Source organism: Oryctolagus cuniculus, chromosome X, assembly GCF_051225735.1.
Source record: "Oryctolagus cuniculus isolate XC-2025 breed Fujian yellow rabbit chromosome X, ASM5122573v1, whole genome shotgun sequence".
Lineage (NCBI taxonomy): Eukaryota > Metazoa > Chordata > Mammalia > Lagomorpha > Leporidae > Oryctolagus > Oryctolagus cuniculus.
Window position 1 is genome coordinate 84895190 of NC_142888.1, and position 27846 is coordinate 84923035.

The following is a 27846-nucleotide window of genomic DNA, read 5'->3' on the forward strand; positions in this document are numbered from 1 at the left end:
TGTTTGTGTATATTTGTTGTATCTATGCTATAAGCTTATGTTTTGAGTAAGCACTGGCAAAGCTCTGGAAAATATTGAGCAAACAAGGTATTGCCTAGGGTGGGGCCTCAGGGTCAGGGGATGTGATGCAGTGGGAAGCAGGGTGAGGTCTGGGGTACCCAGGCTTTGATTTCCTTATAAACTGTGTTGTGAAAATAAATATTCAGAAAAATACAAAAATGGAAGTGAATTTATTGGTTTGGGTAGGTTTAGAAAGACCATGTCTTCCTCTGGGGCAGGAAAAAAGAGCAGACACTGATGTGTGTGCCAGAGGCTTCTATGTTCATGATACTGGCAGAGCACCTCGGAGGGGGCAGGGCTGGCCAGGGCTGGGCCGGGGACATCTTTGGGCACTTTGGGGAATAACTACTGGGGTGGGGTGAGGGTGTTGGAGAAGAGGATCATCAAGCTGCAGGGAACAAGATAGGGCTCAACCTGAAGGAAGACAGAGGAAGGCCAGTGGGAGTGTGAGGAAAAGGAAGGGGCACGGGTCAAGGCGGGACACCAGTACACACTCACGGCAGCAGAGACAGTGCACACAAACGGGAGAAGGGGGAAGGGTGGGCAGGGATTGGCCTGGTGCCCACCTTCCACCACAGGTTCCTAGCTTAGCTTGTCATTTGCTGCTCCACTATGGAGAAGCTGAGCACTAGTTACACTTTATTTTCAGGTTCAGTCACCTAAGAGTGTCATTTCCAGCAACACAGTCTCTACCTGAAAATACCTAAGTTTAAAGCAGAGTTCAACTCACTTCAGGTCTTTGATTTTGCAGTATGGATTCTGCAGTGCTTGGCAGAGCAAATGCAGCCGAGACACTGGTACGTTGTACAGCTGAAAGGACCTAAAAGAGATAAGAAAAACAACAATTTCAACTGAATCTTAAGCAGAAAATAGATTTTGGTTGCTATTAACTTGCTAGTTCTATTTTGCCCCTTCTAAAAATATTAGGAGGTATTATCCCATTTTGCACATAAGGAAATGAAGAAACAAAAAGTTAAGGAATTTGTTTAAGGTCACAGAAGTAGGTAGAGAATGGAGTTCTGACTCCAAAGCTGTGCTATGCTGTGCCAGGCACTGAGGTAGGCACTTGACAACACACACATTATGTGACCCCTAATCAAATGACAGGTATTGTCATCACCATTATGTAGATGCTCTAAGAAATCAAGTGACTTACCCAAGCTGCCATTACAATAAAACAGATTCTTGGTTGTCGCTACTAATAGAGAAATTAACAATAATTCAAAACCAGGAAACTTCAAGAGTTAACTCTCACCTAGCCAATGTATTTGGCAAAGGAATATTTAGGCTTAATTTTTTTTTAAAGATTTCTTATTTAGGGGCCAGCTTTGTGGCCCAGCAGGTTAAGCTGCTGCCTGAAATGCCATCATCCCATATGGACACCAGTTCAAGTCCTGGCTGCTCCACTTCCAATCCAGCTCCCTGCTAATGAGCCTGGAAAAACAGCAGAAGGTGGCCCAAGTGCTTGGGCCCCTGCACCCATGTGGGAGACCAGGAAGAAGCCTTGCTTGACCCAGTTCTGACTTTGGCCATTCAGTAAACCAGGCAGATGGAACACTGTGCTCTCTATCGCCCTCTCTCTGTCTCTCTGCTTGGTTTACTATCCAAATGGCCAAAACTGTCAGGGCTTGGTCAGGCAGGAGCCAGGATCTCCATAAATTTTTTATGAGAGTTTAAGCCCAGGGCTGGCTCTGTGGCACAGTGGAGTAATCCACTGACTGTGATACCAACATCCCATCTGAGCACTGGTTCGAGTCCCAAGCTGCTCAGCTTCCAATCTAGCTCCCTGCTGATGCGCCTTGGGAAGCAGCAAAAGATGGCCCAAGTACTTGGGGCCCTGCTACCCATGTGGAAGACCTGGATGGAGTTCCAGGTTCCTGGCCTGGCCCTGGTTGTTGTAGAACTTGGGGAGTAAACCAGCAGATGGAAAATTAATATACTTTCTCTTTTTCTTTTTCTCTCTCTCTCCCTCTAACTCTGCCTTTAAGATAAATAAATACGCAATAATAAAAATCTTAAAGAGTTTAAGCACTCTGATAAAGGCAATAAGGGCTGGAGGTGGGTATTCCATCTAAGATTGATTTTTCTGGAAACCCAGAATAAACTAGAAGCCTCTTTTTGTTTCTGTTAAGTGTTTTAAATCTCTCAAATGTGTTAGTCCATTTTTCTTTTTTAACTTTATGGTAACAGCCGGAAGGAAGCTGACATCAGTCAAAACCTTGTAGCCAAGTTCCCTCACAAATCTGAATGCATTTTACTGCTCCTGCTCCTTCCCCTTCTAGTTCTAAACACAGACACATAGACACATCCTATCTACCTCCTCCTCCTCACTTCCCTCAAGCATTCATGATCGTGTCCACCTCCACCTCCATGCTATTGCCCACAGAGGAAATACAATTGTAAGAGATGAGACCTGAGTGAACTCACTCCTCGAGTAGAGCCTTCTACTTACTTTCCTCTCCTTCTTAAGGTCTCCTACCACTCTGCCGGCCCTGCAACTGAGGAAGAGATACTGCCCATTTTCACCCAAATATTGAGAACAGACTCACTGTATTTTCTGGATAACACAAGTATTATAGCCCTTTTTTTTTTTTTTTTTTGCTGCTCTACTCAGTAAGTTGGTAGAACTGTATTGCATAGTATGCAGAGTCTACAAGTGGCTTTATAGCTAGATACACCGGAATATAGCTATCCTTCCATAATCTGAAGTTCTTTGTGGTCTTAGTGATGAAGTATATATAGAGGAGAATGATAACCAATCCAATATTAGGTTCACAAAAACAGCAGAGTCCTCAATGATAATCTTGATGACCTTCCGTGTTCCTAACACTGTAATTACAAAGCATAGTGAAAACACTATCACACAGACACACAACTATGGCGGCTAGTACAATGTCTTACACATAGTAAGTTCTTCACCAAGGTTGGCCTTCCCTTAGTGTTCACCCGAGTCAGTCAGTGATTAGCACATGGCAGATCACTGACAAATCCTTAGTGTATCAACTGATATAAAACATGCAAAGCTGGCATGACTGCTTTATGTACAGACAATGTTAGAAATAATATCCCTCAGTATACCAAACAAACAAGTGGTGAAGGTCAAAAATGAGAGGAAAGACAGGAACATACTCACTGATTCAGTGTTAAGGCTGGTGGTGTCAATGCTGAGGCTTGTTCTTCCTCCTGAAACCCAAGTATGTGCTGACACTTCAGAGACACTGACAGGTGACTGTGACTGCTTTTTACACAAAACGACATAGCCAACATGTCCATCTTTGTATAGGTAGGCTGAAGCAGTATAATTGACTGTAAGTCATCAATTATCTTCTTTGTATATTCTTCTTCCTGAATTTCATATAAACAGTGAAACAAGTCCACAGGCTCAATCTGTAACCTCGAGGATTTATCCTGTATTTCTCTCTCCGTCCACTTCAGTAGCTCCTCTCGAAGCCCTGGAGAGACTTTCCTTCCGAAAGTAGTTTCCACAGTGTGTCCTTTTCCTCTGTGTAGGAGGCCGAATAAGAATCGTATCAGTAGTGATGAAAACCCTTTTCCGTACTGCTGGAAGATTTCTTGCCACGTCTTCCCTACTTGATCAAAAAACATCCAGCTGCTGTCATTCTTCAGGGCATAGAATACAGCAGTCAAGAACTCCTGGAAACTGAAGTGCAGGAAAGTGTACACATTGACGCCTCCTTCGGCTTTTTTCAAAAAGTGACTGAGAAAAGCGCAGTTGGCGTCATACACTCCTATCCCGTGTCTCCTGAGGTCACTTGCCGCAAACAGAACCTGATGCTTCTGCAGTCCCTCTGCAGCCAGAGAGCAAAGGCCCCAGAGGCAACTTTGTCCTTTCCACACCGAGACTCCTGTGAGGGTTTTGAGGCACTTGGAGAAGTAGAAGAGATACACATCCGACATGGTCTGAAGTGACTTCAGAAGAGTCCTGTCACCCTCTCCCTGCGACTGCAGGACACTGCATATCATCCAGGAGACGATGGGGAGAGAAGACATAATGTCAAGGCCTTCATTTTCTCGCAGGGTATAAAAGACTTTCATTGCGGCGTTAGCACCTGAAAAGCGACTCAAGAAGTATGCTCTCTTTTCAGTATCTGTAAACCACAGGATTTCCGCCTGGATGGGTTGCTTTAACAGAGAGTGCAGCTTCTTCATGGCTGTGGGCCGGGCAGTTATCAGAAGGGAGGATTCAGGGAAAAGTTTCTTACTCACAAAACTGCATAAGAGGCTCTCGACTGGCTTTCTCTCCTGGGGGTTAACACTAAGATCCTCTTCTTGGTCACTCACGGGGTACTGCAGCTCAGGAAATCCATCAAGAATGAATAAAAGCTTTTCTGGATAGAGGAGAACAGTATCCAGTATCGGTCCTTTCAAGTCTTGAAAACTGTTAGTGATCAGGTCAGCAGCACTAAGGTTAGCAGTACGGCTTATTTCTCTGCAGTTGACATAGATAAGGTAGTCAAACCTGTCTGGAGTAACCATGCCTGCTGCCCAGTCAAACATGAACTTGTGCACCACAGCTGTTTTCCCAATCCCAGCACATCCCTGAAGCACCACCGTTCGGGATGAGCTGCAGCTCTCTTCATTTGGACCAAAGACATGTTCCAACTCAATGAAATGATCTTGTTGAGGAATTCCACAGGGTGTCTTTTCTGATATACCGTGTTCTTTGACAAGAAGCAGTCGTGGCCGTATATGCTTGCCGTGGTAATAGCATTTATCGACTCCTATTTTTTGGTATTTTTGTTTGAGATGTTTTTGGAATGCTTCTCGGTAATCTGATGAGGCAACACCAAGAGACAGTAATCACCAAATCATAAACAACCATACAAACAACAACTCTAGGTAATACCACGACGACCACCAGTCCTACCTGGATGTCTCAGCAGCTCCCCAAACTTTATATATCTAAACCTTGACTTCTCCACCTCTTCTTCCCACAAAAGAACTTTTCCCAGGCATCTCAAATCAGGTAATAGTACCATCCAGTTGCTCAGAAAAATGTTAGGAATTATCATTCATCATTTTTTTTTTCCCTTCAATCCTCTACATTTAATCAATCAACAAGGTCTATCACTTATACTTCCAAAATAAGCCTCAAATCCATTTATCATTATGCCCTCAAATGCTACCCAAATCCAAGGCATTATCAACTCTTTCCTGGACTGCTGAGATAGCCTCCTACTTGTCTACTCTTGTCCTTTGTCTCCCCTCCACACTGTAGCCAGTCATCTTCTACAAACATCAATTAGATCAGTCACTAGCCTGTCCAAAATGCTTCAAGAGCTTTTCATTGTTCTTGATATGAAATCCAAAATTGCTGGGGCTGGCACTGTGGCACAGTGGGTAAAGCCGCCGCCTATAGTGCCGGCATCCCATATGGGTGCCAGTTCCAGTCTCGGCTACTCCACTTCTGATCTAGCTCTCTGCTATGGCCTAGGAAAGCAATGCAAGATGGCCCAAGTCCTTGGGCCCGTGCACCACGTAGGAAACCCGGAAAAAGTTCCTGGCTCCCAGCTTTGGATCAGTGCAGCTCCAGCCGTTGTGGCCATCTGGGGAGTGAACCAGTGTAGGGAAGACCTCTCTCTCTCTCTCTCTGCCTCTCTGCCCCTTCTCTGTGTAACTGACTTTCAAATAAATAAGTAAATTTTTAAAAAAGAGACTTAGACAAAAAACAAAACAAAACTACTACCTCATCCTACAAGGCGTTGCGTGATCTAGGTCCTATCCACATCCCTTCCCCAGTCTCAGCTATGTCATTTGGAGACTCCCTAAATAAAGCCACACTGATTTAGTGTGGTGGAATGAGAAGGCCATGCCAAGATGGCTGCTGGCAACAGTCTTCCTGGCAACAGGCTGTGATTGGATGGTTTCAGAAACCACATGACAGCAGAGTCTGCCTGGCAATAGGCTGTGATTGGATGGCTTCAGAAACTGCCTGGCAACAGGGTGTGATTGGTTAGGGCATAGACCACCCCTTGACTAGATAGGCTGCCTTGGCTATATAAGCTGTTGTAGCAACTGAAATAAATGAGTCTGCAGGCTGCTTGCCTCAGGCCTGCTTTCACCTGACTCCCGGGGTCTGTGTGGTGACTCCGCGCCTCTTGCCCCCACCACGCTCCTCCTCCCAGAAACGAATCCACGGCAACAATTAAGTTTCTCAAAAATGCTATCTTCTCTCCTACCTCAGGGCCTTTGCACTAGAGCTAGTCTCTACTTGCAGCAGTTTCCTTCCATTTCTTCTAATGGAGAGCTCCTTTTCACCTTCTGATCACAACTTAACCATTACTTCCTAAAGCAGTATGTGCCTGACCACCCAATTTAAAGCAGACCTTCTCCACTCTCCCCCTTCCCAGCAACCCATTTCCCCTGTTACAGCACTTATCACAATTTACAACTGTCTTGTCTGTTAACTTTTTCATTGTCTGTCTTTCCTAAGTCTACATGAAGCCGGCGCTGTATCGCAGTGGGTTAAAGCCCTGGCCTGAAGCACCGGCATCCCATATGGGCGCCAGTTCGAGTCCCAGCTGCTCCTCTTCCGATCCAGCTCTCTGGTATGGCCTGGGAAAGCAGTAGAAGATGGCCCAAGTCCTTGGGCCCCTGCACCCACGTGGAAGACCCGGAAGAAGCTCCTGGCTCCTGGCTTCGGATCGGCGCAGCTCTGGCCATTGCAGCCATCTGGGGAGTGTACCAGTGGATGGAAGACCTCTCTCTCTCTGTCTCTATCTCTCTCTGTAACTCTTTTAAATAAATAAAATAATTCTTTTAAAAAAATCCTACATGAAGACAGGGGCCTGTTAATTCACCAAAGTACCCTGAATACCTAACATGGTATCCCACATATAGTAGACACTGAACAACTATTTATTGAGTACAGCTGAAATGCTTTTGAATTAAAAACAATTCATTTATTACTGCCTGCCTATTCTGAGTGAGATACTGTACCCTTTATGCATACTTTTTTTTAAAGATTGACTTATTTGCTTGAGAGGCAGAGTTACAGAGAGGTAGAGGCAGAGGCAGAGGCAGAGAGAGAGAGAGAGAGAGAGGTCTTCCATCCTTCCATCTGCTGGTTTACTCCCCAGATGGCTGCAATGGCCAGAGCTACGCCAATCTGAAGCCAGGAGCCAGGAGCTTCTTCTGGGTCTCCCACATGGTGCAGGGTCCCAAGGACTTGGGCCATCTTCTACTACTTTCCCAGGCCACAGCAGAGAGCTGGATTGGAAGTGGAGCAGCCAGGACTCAAGCCGGCACCCATACAGGATGCAGGCACTGCAGGTGGTGGCTTTACCTACTATGCCACAGCCCCTATGCACGCTTCTGATGTAATTCTCACAGTAATCCCTTAAAGCAGGTATTATCAATATTTGATAGTTGAGGAAACTGAAACTTACAGCCAGGGCCACCTTTATGACTGTACTATCTGTGTAGTCACATAGGCCCCTGTGCTCAGAAGGACCCAAGCTTCAATTAATGTTCTGCTACTGCTGACTTGAAATTCCTAATATTTGAAGAAGAAGGGATCTTGACTTTTCATTTTGTATCTCACCTTACAAATTAAGCAGACAATCCTGCTAATAGCACCAGGGAACTTGCCCAGTGCTAGTAAGTGGAAGAGCCTTAATTTAGATTCCGGTAGTGTGAGGTCTATGTTCTTAAATACTGTACTAGGTAGCTTTTCACCTTCTCCAACTAGGAAAAAAAATAACCCAAGGAGTCAGTCATCAAGCTCAAATTTCTGTTAAGTGAATGTCTAAGGCAGCATTTCCCAAATCTATACAAGACACAAAAAAGAAAGCTGTGGAAAAAAAAAAAGTGTTCTTTGGTCAAACAAGTTGAAGGGGATACACTATGGCAGAGAGGTTCTCATTGCATATTAGAATATGAAGGGCTCTTATATTAGTATGTGAAAGGCTTCTTTACTCTCCTGCAGTAAAATAAAGAAAAAAAAAAGCAATGATATAACCTTGTAGATTCCAAGATTTTCTTGTCTTAAATGACTACAGAATCCTTTTCTAGCAGTAAAGTTACTAACTCCTGGAAAACAGTGGTCTGTAGAACTGAGTTAGGAGAATGCTGATCCAGATATGGTTTACAGACATTTTCTATAAAGCTTCACAAATTCATAAACAGTTTAGGATTGGGGGGGGGGGTCTCTGCCATATTAGCATTAAAGTAACCTTAGACAATATATAACTGAATAGCTCTGTTGCAGTAAAATTTCATTTATTAAAACAGACAACTGCTGGTGCTGTGGTTGCAGTGGGTTAAAGCCCTGGCCTGAAGTGCCGACATCCCATATGGGCGCCAGTTCTAGTCCCGGCTGCTCCTCTTCCGAATCAGTTCTCTGCTATGGCCTGGGAAAGCAGAAGATGGCCCAAGTCCTTGGGCCCCTGCACCTGCATGGGAGACCTGGAAGAAGCTCCTGGCTCCTGGCTTTGCAACCATCTGGGGAGTGAACCAGTGGATGGAAGACCTCTCTCTATGTTTCTACCTCTCTCTGTAACTCTGTCTTTCAAATAAATAAAATAAATCTTAAAAGATAAATAAAGTAGACAACTGGGGCTGACATCATGGCACAGTGGGTTAAGTTGCTACCTACAACACCAGCATCCCATATGACTGCCAGTTCAAGTCTTGCTGCTCCACTTCTGATCCAGATCCCTGCAAATAGACCTGGAAGTGCAGCAGAAGATGGCTCAAGTACTTAGGCCCCTGCCATCCACATGGGAGAGCTGAAGGGTATTCCAGGCTCCTGGCTTCAGCCTGCTCCAACCCCAAGCAATGTGGCCATTTGGAGAATGAACCAACAGATGGAAGATCTCTGTCTCTCCTTCACTCTCTGTAACTCTGCCTTTCAAATAAATAAATAAATAAATCTTTAAAAAAAAAAAAAACATAACAAGGGGCCGGCGCTGTGGCTCAGTGGGTTAACGCCCTGGCCTGAAGCACCGGCATCCCATAAGGGTGCCGGTTCTAGTCCCGGCTGCTCCTCTTCCAGTACAGTTCTTTGCTGTGGCCCAGGAGGGCAGCAGAGGATGGCCCATGTGCTAGGGTCTCTGCACCCGCGTGGGAGACCGGGAGGAAGTACCCGGCTCTTGGCTTCGGATCAGCACAGCACCAGCCGTGGCGGCCATTGAGGGAGTGAACCAACAGAGGGAAGACCTTTCTCTCTGTCTCTCTCTCACTGTCTATCTATAACTCTCTGTCTCTCTCTCTCTCACTGTCTTAACTCTGCTTGGCAAAAAATAAATTAATTAATTAATTAAAAAAAAAAACAGGCCAACTGGCTTTATTTGGCCAAAATGCCATAGTTTGTTGGTCCTAACCTAGATAATACCAGGAAAGGACTTATTTTTTGTAACTATAAAAGTTGCTACATCGGATAGAGAATCCTCAGAAATCTGGAAATAGATCTAACATATGATCCAGCTATCCCACTCCTGGGAACGTATGCAAACAAAATGAAATCAGCATATGAAAGAGTTATCTGTATCCCCATGTTTACTGCATTTCAATTCACAATAACTGAGATATGGAATCAATCTAGATGCCAATCAACCGATGACTGAATAAAAAAAATGTGTATATATACTATGGAATACAACTCAGTGGAAAACAAAAACAAAAACAAAAACAAAAAACCAAGTCCTGTCTTTTTGCAACAAAAAGGATGCAAGTGGAAACTATTATACTTAGTGAAATAAGCCAGTCCCAAAAAGGCAAATATCATATGTCTCCCCTGATCTCTGGTAACTAATAAAAAAACGTAATATGAGTGAAATCGACATTTTGCAATTTGATTATTGTTTATGGCCCCTTGTCTCTACTATTTGAGGAACAGTGTTTTGTTTCTCCTTACTATTTGTTGAATTCTTTACTTAGTGGAGGGTTAAGCTTATGATTATAAAATAAACTGAAAGTATGTCATCATAAAAATTAAAGAAAGAATAAGAAAGGAAGGAGGAGGGAGGGAAGGTAGGGTGGGAAGTATCACTATGCTCTTAAATCTGTATATGTGAAATACATGAAGTTGGTTCACCTTATATAAATTTAAAAAGGGGGGGGGGTTGCTACAGTGGGCTCTTGACCTCCACCACCAGTGATCCTCTGAGTATTTCAGTACCTGTTCAAGTATAGTCTATATGACATAAATGTTGTTAGGATAGTTTGTTATTCAAACATCCTTATTTTTTTATCCTCATAAAAGAATAAGGAGGGGGAATGGGAGATGAGTGGAGATGAACAGCTGAGTTCCCAGGAGACACTACACTCAAAATAGAAAAAGAGGGTAATACGGAAAAGACATCTACCTGTAAACTCCTTCCATGACAATAAAGCCAGTGAACTTGAAGTAGCTGTGGGAGAAAAACAGCTGGGGTTAGGAGGAGAAGTACAAGTAAATCTTTATCTCAAAACATGGAATAAACAGGAATTTACCTATACTGTTACAGCCACTCATGCTGTTCCTCAAACACAAATACAACACAGAAACTAAGGCTCCTCACATCTTTTCTAATTTACCCACAAAGACATTTTGTAGTTAACCTCCAACATAAAATAAACCTTATGAATGTTTCTTACATCTATATCTAGGGTGTGACCATTTTAATTTATATAATCAATAAAGAAAATGTTAGGCATGGACTTAAAGAAGCATACACTATCTGAAATGACTTTTTTTCTGGTATTTTGCTTTCTATTGAACATTAGCCTATGGCTCCTGCTGAGGCCAACTTGTTAATGGAAAAGAATAAAGCACTGCTGGATATTAGCTTGACAACTATATGTAATGGTCTACTGTCATATATATATATATATATTCAATTTAAACACTTGCACATTGATATATAAATAAAAATCCCTAAGCGCACACACACAACTCCACATTCCTGTAGTTTTTTACTATTTGTACAACTTTAAAAAGCAACAGTGAGGGGGCAGGGTTTAGCCTAGCTGTTAAGATGTCCTGCACTGGAGTTTCATTCCTGGTTTCACAGTTGGAGTTTCATTCCTGGAGTTTCATAGCTGGGTTGCATTCCCAGTTCCTGACTCCAGCTTCCTGCTAATGCAGACCTAAGGAGGCAGTGCTGCCAGATTAATTAACTAGGTTTCTGCTACCCATGTGGGAGACCTGAATTGAGTTCGAGGCTGCTGGCTCCAGCCCCAGTCCAGCTTCAACTGTTGCAAGCATCTGGGGAGTGAATCAGTGGATGGGCCCTGTCTCTCAGAAACTGAACTGCACTGAACTAAACTAGATATAAGCAATAGTGAGAACTGTAGTTGGGAAGAAGGTGTGACTAAATGGGTAATAACAGGTGGGTGGGAGGAAGCAGGGTCCGGAGAGGCAGACATCAGAGTATTACAGAGACGGTAGACAAGTAAGTGCTCTGCTAAGGATAACTGGTTTCCATGCCCCACAATCACACATTCCTTCAAGTTCAGGAATTAGCCACCAAGGGGGAGACTCCAGCAATCTTTACTCTTTGTTTTTCTGTGCTACCTCCTGTGACAAGCTGTGGTTACAGCACAAGGGGAGACCTAGAGTCTTCGACAATTATAAATGTTTTGGGGATTATGGAAAACAACAGAAATCAGAATTGCTTTTTCTCCTTTCTTTTTCCACATTTCCAGAAGCACAAAAATTGTGGAGCCAGCTTTAAGAGATTATTAATGGTTAATATATTGTCCACACACTGATATATACACATGCATACACACAGCTAGTAAAGTTTTAAAAGTTCAGAAGAATCCCAAAGGCTACGGGGAGAAGTAGGAGAAACAGAATAAATAGGCTTACTTCTCTACAATAGACCCTCCATTACAGGCTGAGCACGATTTGTCTCCCCCAAACTCATTCTTGTGTCTAAACTCTGATGTCTTAATGGTTGATGGATTGCTGGCAGAGAACGGATCTAGTGATGACATCTGGGAGGTGGGGCCAGTGGGTTTTGGGGCCACTAGGGGTGTACCCTCAGAGGGGGTTCTCATGTGAGGTTCCTTCGAATTCCTGTTCAGCCTAGGTTGTCTCTCTCCTCCTGGCCTACCATGTGATCCTACCTCAGCACCCAGCATAACCAGCCTCCACCAGACGCCAGACTACGGGGACACCCAATCCTGTAACCTCAAGCTGTAAGCTGAAATACTTTTTCTTTCTCAAAAAGCTCCTTTCAAGTATTTTAGTTAAAGTAAGAAAAAGCAGACTAATCCACCCTCTCTTAACTTTATTCACTTACTCACCTTTCTTTTCAGACAATAAACTCCAGGTACAAGCTGGTTCCATGTCTTTCCTTCTCTTGTGACTGTTCATCCTGGCAAATCAAAAAGACTGCAAGCCAAAACAGAAATGATGACTGTAAGGCCTACCGGAAGTTCACAGCAAAATAAGTCATTCAAGAAAGTCTCCTCATTCAAGGTATTACAGGGTTAGGGAAGTGACAAGTTCCAATGACAAAAGAGACTGCTGTGGTGGAACTGACAGGATCCCACGAAGACAACCCACAACTAAGAGTCTCTAACTGGAAGAGAATAAAAGCTAAAACACGACAGAATAGCCATAACGTTTTGAAGGCCACAAATATGGGCTATGTCAAACTGGGCTCTGAATTGGGTTACTAAGGAAACTATAGAATTTAGGGAGTATTGTTTTAATGTTCAGGGTCAAGATAAGTAGGAATAACTAGGTCCTCCCACATCATATTTCCACGGGAGAGTTTTAAGACTACAGATTGGAATACTATGGTGCAACAGAGTCCAGAGAGCTGAGAAACCTAGGGCCTACTTCCATTCTATCCACCTATGGACCCTGAGTAAGATTCTTCTCCCTTCTGATGCAGGCAGGGAATTAACCAGCAAGAAGGAACTGAGGTAACCAACCCCTCCCTGCAGCCCCGCCTATGCACTGTAGCCCTGCTTGCACCACGCAAACCCATCACCCCTTCCGTGCCGGGGCAAACCCCAGCTGCGATGAAAACACTGCTTAGAACTGGTGCTAGCCAAAAACAACCCATATGGCTGCCGGCTGCATCTCTCATTAGAATAATCATGATACTCATAATTCTCTCCCCATGCACCTGATGCTATGATACTTCCAAGATTTCCAAAAAAGGGAAAGGAAATGAGTGTTAATAGCTCTGCCCAAACACTCTAGCCCTTATGAATATTCCACTGAACCTTGCTCCAGACACCACCCCTTACGCCTCTAGATCATGTAAAAGAATGGACTCGACCTTCATTGAGAACAACTCTCTCTTGAGCATGCTTTCTTTGGTGTGTGCTTTAACTTTGCATGCAAATAAACCTTGTTTCTCTGCTGACCTTTACTTACATTTCATCCTTGAATTCCTCCTTGCATCAGAGACAAGAACCTGGACCCAGCCTCCCCACAACACTTGTAGTTCTGTTTTACTGTGTCAACACAGCTGAGGGAATATTAGGCCAGGTATCCTTCCAGGGTTAACATTGTAAAATGAGTGGTTCTTAGTTTTAGCTTCACATTAAAATCACATTTATATTATCCTCCAGAATATTTGTTCATTGCAATATTACTTATCACTTTCTAATATGTTTTCTAATTTATATAATGCAATGATTATATTTCCCATCTAATTTGAATGACTAGATAAGTTCCCAGTCTTTACCATACACTTTACAATTCCATATGATCCAATCATTTGTGTTTGAGCTCAGCCAAAAGACTTTCTTTGGCTAATGGAGTATACCCATAGTTGGGCATCCCCTTGTGTGGTGGAATGAGAAGGCCATGCCAAGATGGCTGTTGGCAACAGGCTGTGATTGGATGATTTCAGAAACCACATGACAGCAGAGTCTGCCTGGAAATAGGCTGTGATTGGATGGCTTCAGAAACTGCCTGGCAACAGGGTGTGATTGGTTAGGGCATAGACTGCCCCTTGACCGGATTGGCTGCCTTGGCTATATAAGCTGTTGTAGCAACTGAAATAAATGAGTCTGCAGGCTGCTTGCCTCAGGCCTGCTTTCACCTGACTCCCGGGGTCTGTGTGGTGACTCTGGGCTTCTTGCCCCCACTGCACTCCTCTTCCCAGAAAGGAATCCACAACACCACCCTCGTGATTCTGTTACTGTCACGAAAGGAGGCACAAGAGAAACAAGCTTCAGCTAGTCCACTGATTCAAAGAGGATACGAAATACACGAGTCACTCATCCCATTTACCCATAGTGCTGGCAAGAAGAACAGCAGAGCCACCGCAGCCTGAGTCAGAGTTGCCCATCTTACTCAGCTGGCCTCCAGATATATGAGAATCAATGCTTAATAAGTGCTTTTTGCTGCCATGGAAATTTTGTGGTTGTTGCTATGCATCACTGTGGCAATAGCTAACTAATGTGTCTCACCAGAACATAAATACCTAAAAGGTGTTTGGCACAGAGTAGACATTCATTAAAGATTTATTGAATAAACTGAATGATGAATAGAAGCTTTAAAAATCCAATAAATAGTCCATGTTCCTGGTATATATTATGTGAGAATATTTTAAAAAATTTTTATTTACTTTCATTTGGATACATATATAAACATACATTTATATAAATATATATATAGAGAGAGAAAGAAATATGAATCTCTTCTGTCCATTTGTTCACTTTTCCAAATCCCCGCAACAGCATTCAGCTGAAGCCAGGAGCCAAAAACGCCACCCAGATCTCCCACCATGGGTGGCAGGGACCCAAGTACTTGAGCCATCATCTGCTGCCTCCCGGGATGCACATTAGCAGGAAGCTGGATGGCAAGCAGAGTAGCTGGGACCTGAAACAGGCACTCTGATATGGGACACAGCTGTCCCAGGTGGTGGCTTAAGCCATCACACCAAATGCCTACCCCGTATCAGAATCATTAATGATGAGGCTTCTTAGCAATCAACCAACCAAAACAAAACAAAACAAAAACAAAAAAACCCACCACCACTACCACCACCACCACCACCACCACCACCACCACCAAAAAAAATCTCCCTAAGTGATTCTAATATACAACCAGGGAAAGGGAATCACTGTTCTAGGATTTGATTATTTTTGATAGAAAAAAAGAGTATATTGGTAAAGCACATAGGCTTTAGACTCTAACAAATGTGTACAAATCATAACTCTACTACTCACTGACTGTGTAACAACTATAAACTCTCTCTAACCCTCATATTCTTTCTTTGTTGAGAAGAGTTCACAATCACTTTGCTTGTAAAGTTAGTATGAAGATTCAGTGAGATAATCGATATAAATTGCTCAGCATACTACATAGCACACAGTGAGTGCTCAATAATTGCAAACTACTGTTAATATTTGTATTACTGTATAATTTAGTATGGAATAGAAATGTACTTGGACTCAGTCTGAGCAATATGACTCTGAGGCATATTGCCTATCTTGTTAATTTGTTGTGAAGATTAAATAACATGACATCCATAAAACACCTAGCACAGGGCTAAATGCAACAGAGATGCTAAATGTAAGAGAAAAGTAAGATGGCATTAAAACTGACAGAGGTTACATTTCATTATAATATTTACATAACAATTTCATTCTTATGAAATGTGATGCTCCCAGTAGAGTGCTATATTCCCACTCTCTGCACTCTTTTCCCACTCTCTAGAAATTCAAAGAGGATAAGAAATATCATTGTCCTCTCCCAAAATAGGAACAATTCGGGGCTGGTGCTGTGGTGGCAGTGGGATAAAGTCCTGGCCTGCAGTGCCGGCATCCCATATTGGCACTGGTTCCGAGTCTCAGCTGCTCCACTTCTGATCCAGCTCTCTGCTATGGCCTGGGAGGACAGTAGAAGATGGCCCAAGTCCTTGGGCCCCTGTACCTGCGTGGGAGACCTGGAAGAAGCTCCTGCCTCCTGGCTTCGGATCAGCTCAGCTCCAGCCATTGCAGCCATTTGTGGAGTGAACCAGTGGATGAAAGACCTCTCTGTCTCTCTCTCTCTATCTCTACTTCTCTCTGTGACTCTGTCAAACAAATAAAATAAATCTTTTTTTAAAAAATAGGAACTTGGCCGGCGCCGTGGCTCAATAGGCTAATCCTCCACCTAGCGGCGCCGGCACACTGGGTTCTAGTCCCGGTCGGGGTGCCGGATTCTGTCCCGGTTGCCCCTCTTCCAGGCCAGCTCTCTGCTGTGGCCAGAGAGTGCAGTGGAGGATGGCCCAAATGCTTGGGCCCTGCACCCCATGGGAGACCAGGAGAAACACCTGGCTCCTGCCATCGGATCAGCGCAGTGTGCCGGCCACAGCGCGCCGGCCGTGGCGGCCATTGGAGGGTGAACCAATGGAAAAGGAAGACCTTTCTCTCTGTCTCTCTCACTGTCCACTCTGCCTGTCAAAAAAAAAAAAAAAATAGGAACAATCCTCTAGCTACAAATCACTCCTGCCCTTGAGTAGTGGACCTGGAGGGGAGCATGGCTTCTCACTCTCTTCCTATGCATTCAAAACCTTGTCAATTATTTTAATTATCCTTGTAACTCTTTTTTTTAAGATTTATTTATTTGAAAGTTAGACTTACACACACACACAGAGAGAGAGAGAGAGAGAGGTCTTCCATCTGCTGGTTCACTCCCCAATTGGTTGCAATGCCGCAGCTGCGCCGATCCGAAGCCAGGAGTCTTGAGCTTCTTCTGGGTCTCCCACGTGGGTGCAGGGGCCCAAGGACTTGGGCCATCTTCTACTGCTTTCCCAGGCCACAGCAGAGAGCTGGATCAGAAGTGGAGCAGCCGGGGCTAGAACCGGTGCTCATATGGAATGCTGGTGCTGCAGGCGGAGGATTAACCTACTGCGCCACGGCGTCGGCCCCATGACTCTTGTTTATCCCAATTAGCCCTCTCTTCTGAGATCTAGATTTATCCATCTAAAGGCCTCCTCAACAGCTCCATTTGGATGCTGACACTTCTGTTTACCTCCTTCAGTAGCTGCTGTTTGGTTTGTCCAGCATTCTTTTACTGACCTTGGTGGTGGTTTAGAGATCTCATTCTTCTTAACAGAACAATCAGATTCTCAGGTTCAGCTACTCAAAAGACTCAAACTCCTTGGGTCCAGAGCCCCTTGAGGTCTTGTCTTTAGCATTTCAATTTACATTTTAGCAACTACAGTATCCTTCCAAATATGGTTATTTTTGCTCAAATTATGCAAAATCCACTTCTGTTGACTGCAACTAAATTCTTATATAAAAAATAGAGAGTAAATCCCAGTCAACAGACCTTTGGGGAATTATGGCGGTATTTTTTTTTTTTGACAGGCAGAGTGGACAGTGAGAGAGAGAGACAGAGAGAAAGGTCTTCCTTTTGCCGTTGGTTCACCCTCCAATGGCCGCCGCGGCCAGTGCTGCGGCCGGTGCACCGCGCTGATCCGATGGCAGGAGCCAGGTGCTTCTCCTGGTCTCCCATGGGGTACAGGGCCCAAGGACTTCAGCCATCCTCCACTGCACTCCCTGGCCACAACAGAGAGCTGGCCTGGAAGAGGGGCAACCGGGACAGAATCTGGCACCCCGACCGGGACTAGAACCCAGTGTGCCGGCGCCGCAAGGCGGAGGATTTGCCTATTGAGCCAGGGCACCGGCTTATGGCGGTATTTTAGAACTGGTTAATCCTGGTTAAAGACTGTGAGATGACCCAAATTCCAGGATGAGAAAGCAGTAGCCACGATAAGCCCCACGAGGGCTTACAGAATCTCTAAGCAAAGTAATAAAGGTTCCTTCTCCAAGAAGAAAAATTAGACTAAGATGACTCCTATGGGAAGTTGAATTACAAAATCATAAACAGTGCTCTTTCCTCTAGGATGGGGCAGCCCCAAGATAGGGCACACAAGTGAAGAGCAGAATATGGGCTAATTTCAGTCCCCATTCACATCCTTGGCAGTCTGCCTTTTCAGTCAACAGACTATACAACTTTGCCTGGTGACTGCACATTGTATGGGTGCTGCCAAAAATAGCTGTGGGAAATATTGCAATTTTCCCCCCAGTTTTAAGATGTATAACTGGCAAAAACTGTATATATTTAAAGTGTACAATCTGATGATTTGGTATACTAGCATGCACATTTTCAAATCATTACAACAGTTAAACTAATTAACACATACATCACTTTACATAGTTATAACTTTCTGTGGTGAGAATATTTAAGATCTACTCTTAGCAAATTTCAAGTATACACCACAGTATTATTACCTATAGCTGCTGTGCTGTATATAAGATGCCCAGAACTTATATATCTCATAACTGAAAGTTTGTACCCTTTGACTAACATTTCCCCATTTCCTCCATCCACCAGGCCCTGGTAACCACCATTCTATTCTTTGCTTCTGTAAGTTCAGTTTTTTAAGATTTCACATACAAATGAGATTATACAGTATTTACCTTTTTCTGTGTTTGGCATATTTTGCTTAACATAATGTCTTCTGGGCTCATCCATATTGTCATAAATGGCAATATTTCCTTCTTTGATGGCTGAATAATATTCCATTGCATACAGTTCCTATATCCATTCACCCATTGACACTCAGATTGTTTCCATATCTTGGCTATTGTAAATAATGCTGCAATGAGCATGCTATTGCAGATGACTCTTCAGAATTGGGATTGCCGGATCATATGGTAGTTCTACTTTTTTTGTGGAACCTTCATCCTGTTTTCCATAATGGTTTTATCACCATATTCATGCCAATAGTACAAGGATTCCCTTTTCACCACACCTTCACCAACATTTGTTACCAATTGTCTTTTTGATAATAGCCATCCTAGCAGGTGTGATATGATATCTCATTGTGGTTTTCATTTGCATTTCCCTGGTGATTAGTAATGTTGAACACCCTTTATAAACCTATTTGCCATTTGCATTTCTTCTTTGGGAAAAATATCTATTCAGATTATTTACTCATTTTCAGTCTGGTTATCTATGGTTTTTGCAATAACAATTTAAAGATCAATTCTCACCTCCAGACTTAAAGTGAGACTGTATTTTTAAAAACTGAGGCATAATTCACACATCATGAAATTCACTTTTTTGTGCAATTCAATGTTTGCAGTATTTACACAAAGTTTTGCAATCATCACCATTAATTCAAGAACATTTTCATCACCCCCAAAATAAATACTATACCAATTAAGCAAATACTCCCCATCCACCTCTCTTCCTAGCTCCTGGAAACCACAATTGTGTCTTTACAGATTTGTCTATTCAGAATATTTGTGTCAGTGGAATCATCCAGTATGTGGCCTTTTGTATCTATTTTTCACTTGCTATAATATTTATAAGATTCATCCATGTTGTAGCATGCATTGGTACTTTGTTCCTTTTTATGACTAAATGATAATCCACTTCACATCCACTAGGATAGTTATGAAAATAGCAAAGATGTAGAGAAAGGGGAACACTTGCAGGAATATAAGTGCAGAAAACAGTTTAGTAGTCCCTCAATAAGTTAAACATAGAATTACCATATAAACCAGCAATTCCATACCTAGGTGTATATTCAAAAGATCTTAAAATATTGTTTAAGAATGCTTTTAAGAATGTTCATATCAGCACCATACACAATAGCAAAAAGTTGAAACAACCCAAATATCCATCAGCTGATAACTGATAAATGAGATGTGATACACAGAAATACTATTCAGCTCAAAAAGGAATGAAGGGTTGGCGCCGTGGCTCACTAGGCTAATCCTCCGCCTTGCGGCGCCGGCACACTGAGTTCTAGTCCCAGTCGGGGCGCCGGATTCTGTCCCAGTTGCCCCTCTTCCAGGCCAGCTCTCTGCTGTGGCCCGGGAGTGCAGTGGAGGATGGCCGAAGTCCTTGGGCCCTGTACCCCATGGGAGACCAGGAGAAGCACCTGGCTCCTGCCTTCGGATCAGCGCGATGCGCCAGCCACAGCGCGCTGGCCGTGGCGGCCATTGGAGGGTGAACCAACGGCAAAGGAAGACCTTTCTCTCTGTCTCTCTCTCTCACTGTCCACTCTGCCTGTCAAAAAAATAAATAAATAAAAATAAATAAATTAAAAGGAATGAAGTAGGAATACCCTGCTATGCACAGATGATCCTTGAAGACATTATACTAAATGAAAAAAGTCAGAAACAGCCGGCGCCGTGGCTCAATAGGCTAATCCTCCACCTTGCGGCGCCGGCACACCGGGTTCTAGTCCCGGTTGGGGCGCCGGATTCTGTCCCGGTTGCCCCTCTTCCAGGCCAGCTCTCTGCTGTGGCCAGGGAGTGCAGTGGAGGATGGCCCAGGTGCTTGGGCCCTGCACCCCATGGGAGACCAGGAAAAGCACCTGGCTCCTGGCTCCTGCCATCAGATCAGCGCGGTGCGCCGGCTGCAGCGGCGGCCATTGGAGGGTGAACCAACGGCAAAGGAAGACCTTTCTCTCTCTGTCTCTCTCTCTCACTGTCCACTCTGCCTGTCAAAAATAAAAATTAAAAAAAAAAGTCAGAAACGAAAGGCCACATACTGTGTGACTCCATCCATATAAAACATCAATAGGCAAATGCATAGACAGAAGGTAGATTAGTGATTACCAGAGGCAGGAGAAAAGGGGGACCTGGTAGTGACTGCTAACAGGTATGTAGTTTCTGTTTGGAAATATTTTTTAATGAGATAGTGCTGATGGATAAAAAGCACTGTGACTATACCAAATATTAATCAAATGTATACTTTAAAATAATGAATTTTATGGTATGTAAATAGAGCCCATATATATATATACAGATTAAATAAAATCAACAAAAATGCCATTATAAAAGAAAACAGTACATAGAAACAACCCAGATGTCCATCAGTGGATAAGTAGATAAACAAAATATGATATATATATACACACACACAATGGAATATTATTCAGCTCTAAAATGGGAGGAAATGTTGACACATGGAAAGACATAAGACATTATGCCAAGTGGGATAAGCCAAGCATAAAGAGACAAATGTTGTGTGAATCTACTTGCACAAATTATTTAGAATAGTCAAAATTCATAGAAAGTAGAATAGTTAGTGCTGGCATTGTGGCTCAGTGGGTTAAGCTGCTGCCTGTAATGCCAGCATCCCATCTGGGTGCCAGTTCGAGTCCCAGCTGCTCTGCTTTCTATCCAGCTGGCTGCTAATGCACAGAGAGCAGCAGCAGACGGCCTGAGTGTTTGGGCACCTGCCAAGCACTTGGAAGACCTGGATGGCATTCCAGGCTCCTGGCTTTGGCCTGGCCCAAAGCTGGGGCCATTTGGGGAGTGAACCAGCAGGTGGAAGATCTCTCTTTGTTTCTCCTTCTCTCTCTGTCACTCTGCCTTTCAAATAAATAAAATCTTTTCAAAAAATAATAGATTCATCTCACTTATGAACTTAAATACAAAGATGTGTAACTATAATGACAAAATTGGACATGTACAAGAAAGCAACAGGCCAACATTTTTCACAGGGGTGCTAGTGGCATTTTGAGACAATTCTTCACTTAGCATCCATATTCCCCACCTACTAAATGCTAGTTGGACTCCCTCCACATACACTTGATAAACTGTCAAAATCAAAAGTAACACTGCCATTTATTTCCAAATGCCTCCTATAGAGGTGATTTAGCCTCAGATGGAAGATAAATGCTATAGGAAATTTCACACTCAAATACAGAAATGCTATATAAAATATTAGTCACTCAAATCCTGCAGATTAAAAAACATATTTGATGCCCCCAATAGGTTAATCCTAAAAATGCAGGGAAGGTTTAATATTTAAATATCTGTCAATGTGGATGGCACAAGGCACTAACTCCTTACTTGGAAAACTGACAATTAAAGGGAAGGAATTAAGTATTTATCCTGTATTTCCTAAAGGAGCTGTATTTTAGGCTTACCATATAGCCCTAGTAGATACTGTACAGATCTTCTTTTTTAAAGATTATTTATTTATTTGAGAGGCAGAACTGGAGAGGGGAGAGAAGAGAGAGAAAAAGGAGAGGGGAGAGGGGAGAGGGAGAGAGAAATATCTTCCACCCACTAGTTCACTCCCCAAATGGCTGCAACAATCAGTTGGGCCAGGCCAAAGCAAGGAACCAGGAGCCTCCCCTGGATCTTCCATGTGGGTGCAGGGGCCCAAGCACCTGGGCCATCCAACCCAGCCCTCCCAGCAGGAAGCTGGACCAGAAGCAGAGCAGCCAGGTCTCAAACCAATGCCATACTGGATGCTGGCGCTGGAGGTGGCAACCACCACGCTACAGAGTCAGCCCCAATGTACAGTTCTTGAAGGATTCTAGGGGCTGGTGCCACCAGTTCGAGTCCTGGCTGCTCCACTTCCAATCCAGCTCTCTGCTATGGCCTGGGAAAGCAGTGGAAGATGGCCCAAGTCCTTGGACCCCTGCACCATCGTGGGAGACCCAGAAGAAGCTCCTGGCTTCTGGCTTCAGCATGGCCCAGCCATGGCTGTTGAGGCCATTTGAGGAGGAAACCAGCAGACAGAAGATCTCCCTCTATCTCTGCTCTTTGTAACTCTGCCTTTCTAACAAAATAAAAATATTTTTTTAAAAAAACTTACCTCAAAATACTCCAGAACAAAACAAGGAATGGGGATATCTAAAACCACTATGGCAAAATGTTGACAACTATGGTGCTGATTTATGGATATGGGAGGGGGGATGCTTTTGTGACCTCCACTATTGTATATGTTTGGAAATTTTCATAATAGAAAGTTTTTACACAAAGTTTCCAATCATTCAATACGCTAACAATGTGAAGGGGAAAAAAACTACATGCCCAAGTTAGAGTTGGAAAAGTTACTGATAAAATTTCATACCTACACTTGTGTTTTAAAAGCTTCAAACAGATAGGAATTAAAGTTATTTCACTTAATAAAAGTAATTGATGGCCGGCGCCGCGGCTCACTAGGCTAATCCTCCGCCTAGCGGCGCCGGCACACCGGGTTCTAGTCCCGGTCGGGGCGCCGGATTCTGTCCCGGTTGCCCCTCTTCCAGGCCAGCTCTCTGCTGTGGCCCGGGAGTACAGTGGAGGATGGCCCAGGTGCTTGGGCCCTGCACCCCATGGGAGACCAGGAAAAGCACCTGGCTCCTGGCTCCTGCCATCGGATCAGCGCGGTGCGCCGGCCGCAGCGCGCCAGCCGCGGCGGCCATTGGAGGGTGAACCAACGGCAAAGGAAGACCTTTCTCTCTGTCTCTCTCTCTCTCACTGTCCACTCTGCCTGTCAAAAAAAAAAAGTAATTGATAACAACCAGCAGTAAGCAGAACACTTAATGATGAAATTTTAGAAACATTCCCCCTTAAAGAGAGGGATAAGGATGTCTGACAGCAGTGCTATTATTTAATCTTTTACTGGAAGTCCTAACTAATGCATTAAGACAAGAAAACTGTCTTCCACACAGGTTGAAGCAGAGACAAAAACTATCAATATGCACACATAATCTATTTTACTACTTGGAAAAGCAAATAGAATGAGTAAACAAACTATTAGAATGAAAAGAGAATTTAGCAAAACTTGACACAGATTATATACAAAAATCAAGTATCATGTAGTCATAACAATCATACAATGAAAGAAAAATTCTATTAAGAGCAAAAAACATAAAAAGTATCTAGAAACAAGACAAACAAGATATTTTTAAGATATTTATGAAGAAAATTATGAAAAGAACTTAGAAATTTGGCGCAGGGGGCCAGTGTTTGGGTATAGTGGGTAGAGCTACCTGTGATGCTGGCATCCCATATGGGTGCCAGTTCCTTTCCCAGTTGCTCCACTTCCAATCCAGCTCCCTGTTAATGAACTGGGAAAAGCAGCAAAAGATGGCTCAAGTGTCTCAGCCCCTACCACCCACGTGGGGGACCCCAAGAAGCTCCTGGCTTCAACCTGGCCCAACCCTGGCAGTTGCAGAATTTGGGGAGTTAACTAACGGATGGAAGATATCTGTCTCTCTGTCTCTGTCTCTGTAATAAATAAATAAATCTTAAAAAACCAGAAATTTGGTTCAATCGAAATTCACGCCATGTTTATTCATATAGAGGCAGACTCATTAATATACAGATGCCAATTATTCTGTCTGTAAACTCAGTGTAATCCCAACAAAAATGATAATAAGATTCTATACAAATATTATAATCCAATTTAAAAATCCATATAACAATATGCAAGAATATTAAAAATTTGAAGAAAAAGGAAAGTATTTCAATACCAGATATAAAATATATCACTGCAGCAGGTTTTATGTTAGCAAGAATTTTTAAGCATGTAAATGGGGAAATGGCTACTCAAATCATAAACTACCTATTCCATAAATACTATACAAAAGTGGAAGAGTAGATTTATATTACTAATACAGACATATTAATACTTCATAATATAGAATACAGATATATGTACTATATGTAAAAAAAAAGAAAGTGTATATATACACTAATACGAAAAGCTCTCAGAAATACTGTTGCATGAAAGTACCAAGTAGCAGAATGATACACAGAAGTACATTATAAAATTTTTATTTTTTAAAAACACTGAATAATATATATTCTCCACACATGTATGCATGTAGTATCTGTGAAATGTTTGCAAGCATTTACGAAAAAGCATGAGAGAAGTTAAGTAAAACAGTGAGCAGGGATGGGGAAGATGGGGAGGAAACCAACGATGATCAATGGAGTGTAGGTTTTTAGCTTTCCCTGCAATGAAAGAAAAATGTATTCATGTATCACATGTGTAATTAAGTCAAATATAAGAAATTAAAAGGAAAGATAACAAGGTGGATGATTCCAGTTATGTACAAAATTATATAAATGTCCAAGTTCTTACTTAGTTATATAAAATGCATGGAGGGGCTGGGGCTGTGGCGTGGCAGGTGAGGCTGCCACCTGCAGTGCTGACATCCCATATGGGCACCAGTTTGAGTCCCAGATGCTCCACTTCTGATCCAGCTCTCTGCTATGGCCTGGGAAAAGCAGTAGAAGATGGCCCAAGTCCTTGGGCCCCTGCACCCACGTGGGAAGACCCAGAAGAAGATCCTGGCTCCTGGCTTTGGATCAGTGTGGCTCCGGCTATTGTGGTTAATTGGGGAGCAAACCAGTGGATGGAAGACTCACTCTCTCTGCCTCTCCTTCTCTATGTAACTCTGCCTTTCAAATAAATAAATAAATCTTTTAAAAAATGCATGGAAAGTGGACCATAAGGATATTTTCCAAATTGCTGGCAACTGATTGTTTTGGGTTTGGGGTTGTGCTTTTTATTTTTATTTATTCATTATTGTGATGGGATGGTAAACAGAGGAAGCAGGAAAGACAAGTCTCAAGATTTACTCTACCTGTGTATGGTTTTGATCTTTTATCATGAAAACATATTAGTAAGTAAAAAATGAAAACATGGAAAAAGTCAAAGACACACTGTTAAGTAGAAAAGGTTAGTTATAAGATAAAGCAATATTAACCTATCATATAAAAAGAACCAATAAACCAAACTAAATATTCTGCATGTGTTTATGACCAGAGAGAGGTACAAAATGGCGTGGACTAAAGAACAGGTGTTAAAATAAGGGGTAGGACACTGGACTGGAGTAGGGTACAAGAAGATAATGAGATAATAAAGACACAGTTTCAACAATTACTAGTGGTATGACCATGACCTCATGCAAGTTATCTGATCTCTTTGTGCCTGAGGACTCTCATCTGTATCTCATGGATTGTCTCATCTACCTAAAGCATTTAGAATGACGCTTGGCAGGGGCATTGATAAAAGCATTTACTATAGAAGAATTTAGTGTCATTACTATATAATTCTATATTTTTACAATTTTATAAAAATTATTCCTGTATTTCCTCATGTAATTTAAAATTTACAAAAGCATTTATTATAAAAGCATTTCTTCTCATTATAATTATTTTTATAATTTTATAATATGCATATATCTCATGTAATTTTTTAAAAAATAAAATTTACAGAATTACAGAAAATTTTAGAAAATGACACACTGTACAATATACAATTAGAGACCATTTAAATGATCTGCAATAGTGCAATAAATAAAGCCTTAAGAATGAGGTAGATCTCTATATGTGGACATGCAAATATGATCACTGTACATTTAAAAGTTTTAAAGTAGCAAATGGTATGTATCATGCTTTAAAATATTTATTTATTGACTTGAAAGTCAAAGTTACAGACAGGCAGATGCAGAGAGAGAGGTCTTCCATCCCCCAGTTCACTCCCAAATGTCCCCAATGGCCAGAGCTGGGCCAATCCAAAGCCAGGAGCTTCTTCTGGGTCTACCACATGAGTGAAGGGACCCAAGGACTTGGGCCATCTTCCACTGCTTTCCCAGGCCATAGCAGAGAGCTGGATCAGAAGTGGAGCAGCTGAGACTCGGAATCAGTGCCCATATGGGATGCTGGCACTGCAGGTGGTAGCTTTACCCATTATGCCACAGTGCAGGCCCCTCATTTTTATACACTACATTTACATACATCTATGAGTATTACATGAGAGTATTTCAAAATTTCATGGAGGGGTCAGTGTTGTGGCATAAAGGGTTAAGTTGTCATCTACAGTGCCAGCATCCCATATGGGCGCCAGTTCAAGTCCCAGCTGCTCTGCTTTTTAATTTTTTTTCCCAAAGAAACCATTTATTTAAGATGCTCTGCTTCTGATCCAGCTCTCTGCTATGGCCTGGAAAAGCAGTGGAAGATGGCCCAAGTGCACCCATGTGGAAGATCCAAATGAAGATCCTGGTTTCTGCCTTAGGCCTGGCCTAGCCCCAGCCGTTGCGGCTATCTGGAGAGCAAACCAGCAGACAGATGTCTCTGTCTCTCTCTAACTCTGGCTTTCAAATAAATAAAATAAATCTTCAAAAACAATAAAAATAGGGGCCAGCATTGTGGCATAGCAGGTTAAGCCCACTGCCTGCTACGCCAGCATCCCATATGGGTTCCACTTCTGATTCAGCTCCTTGCTAATGCACCTGGGAAAGCAGCGGAAGATGGCCCACATCCTTGGGTCCCTGCACCCACGTGGGAGACCCAGAAGCTCCTGGCTCCTGGCTTCAGTCTGGCCCAGCCCTGGCTGTTGTGGCCATTTGGGGAGTGAACCAGCAAATGGAAGATTCTCTCGCTCATGCTCTCGCTCTCGCTCTCACTCTAATTTTGCCTTTCAAAAAATTTTTTTAAAAAATAGGGTCGACATTGTGGCATAGTGGGTAGTGCTGCCACCTGAGATGCCAGCATCCCAAATGAGCGCCATTTCAATTCCTGGCTCCTCCCCTTCTGATCCAGCTCCCTGTTAATGGTTTGGGAAAACAGCAGATGATGGCCCAAGTGCTTGGGCCCCAGCACCCATGTGGGAGACCCTGATGAAGCTCCTGGCTCCTGGCTTCAGCCTGGCCCACCCTTGACTGTTGCAGCCATAGAGGGAATGAACCAGTGAATGGAAGATCACTCTCTGTTGCTTTCCTATCTCTGTAACTCTTTCAAATAAATATTTTTTAAAAATTAAAAAATTGAAAAGTTCATGGAAAATTTAATTCAAAGATAAGTTTATTTTGGTGCCAAAAAAACTGAAAGTCATGCAAACAAGGAGGGTCTTGAAAAAGCTTGCAAAAAATGTGTATTATGAAAAAATTATGCACATATTTCAATTTTTTACAACAAAATCAACTTACCTTTTATTTCCACAAACGTTTTGAATGCCTTTGTGCTTATATATTACAGATATGTATTATATTTGAGTATGTACACACACGCATTAACACATACACAAACCGACCTTTCACAATTTACTCTATATACTTCTGTGTA

General features: G+C 42.8%; 1 protein-coding gene across 5 annotated transcripts in view; it reads right to left on the bottom strand.

The window, feature by feature from the left end:
* The window catches only part of LOC100358819 (NACHT, LRR and PYD domains-containing protein 12), a 74441-nt gene that overhangs the window by 20191 nt on the left and 26404 nt on the right, over positions 1-27846 (bottom strand). For all 5 annotated transcript variants that reach the window (XM_017349976.4, XM_089323737.1, XM_070067446.2 and 2 more), the window contains exons 2-5: positions 12316-12403; positions 10389-10433; positions 3194-4853; positions 791-880 (exon numbers count right to left, since the gene is read on the bottom strand). In XM_017349976.4, the coding sequence (XP_017205465.2) occupies positions 791-880; positions 3194-4853; positions 10389-10433; positions 12316-12385 (1865 nt within the window). In that variant the 5' untranslated portion in view covers positions 12386-12403. The remainder of the gene's footprint in view (positions 1-790; positions 881-3193; positions 4854-10388; positions 10434-12315; positions 12404-27846) is intronic.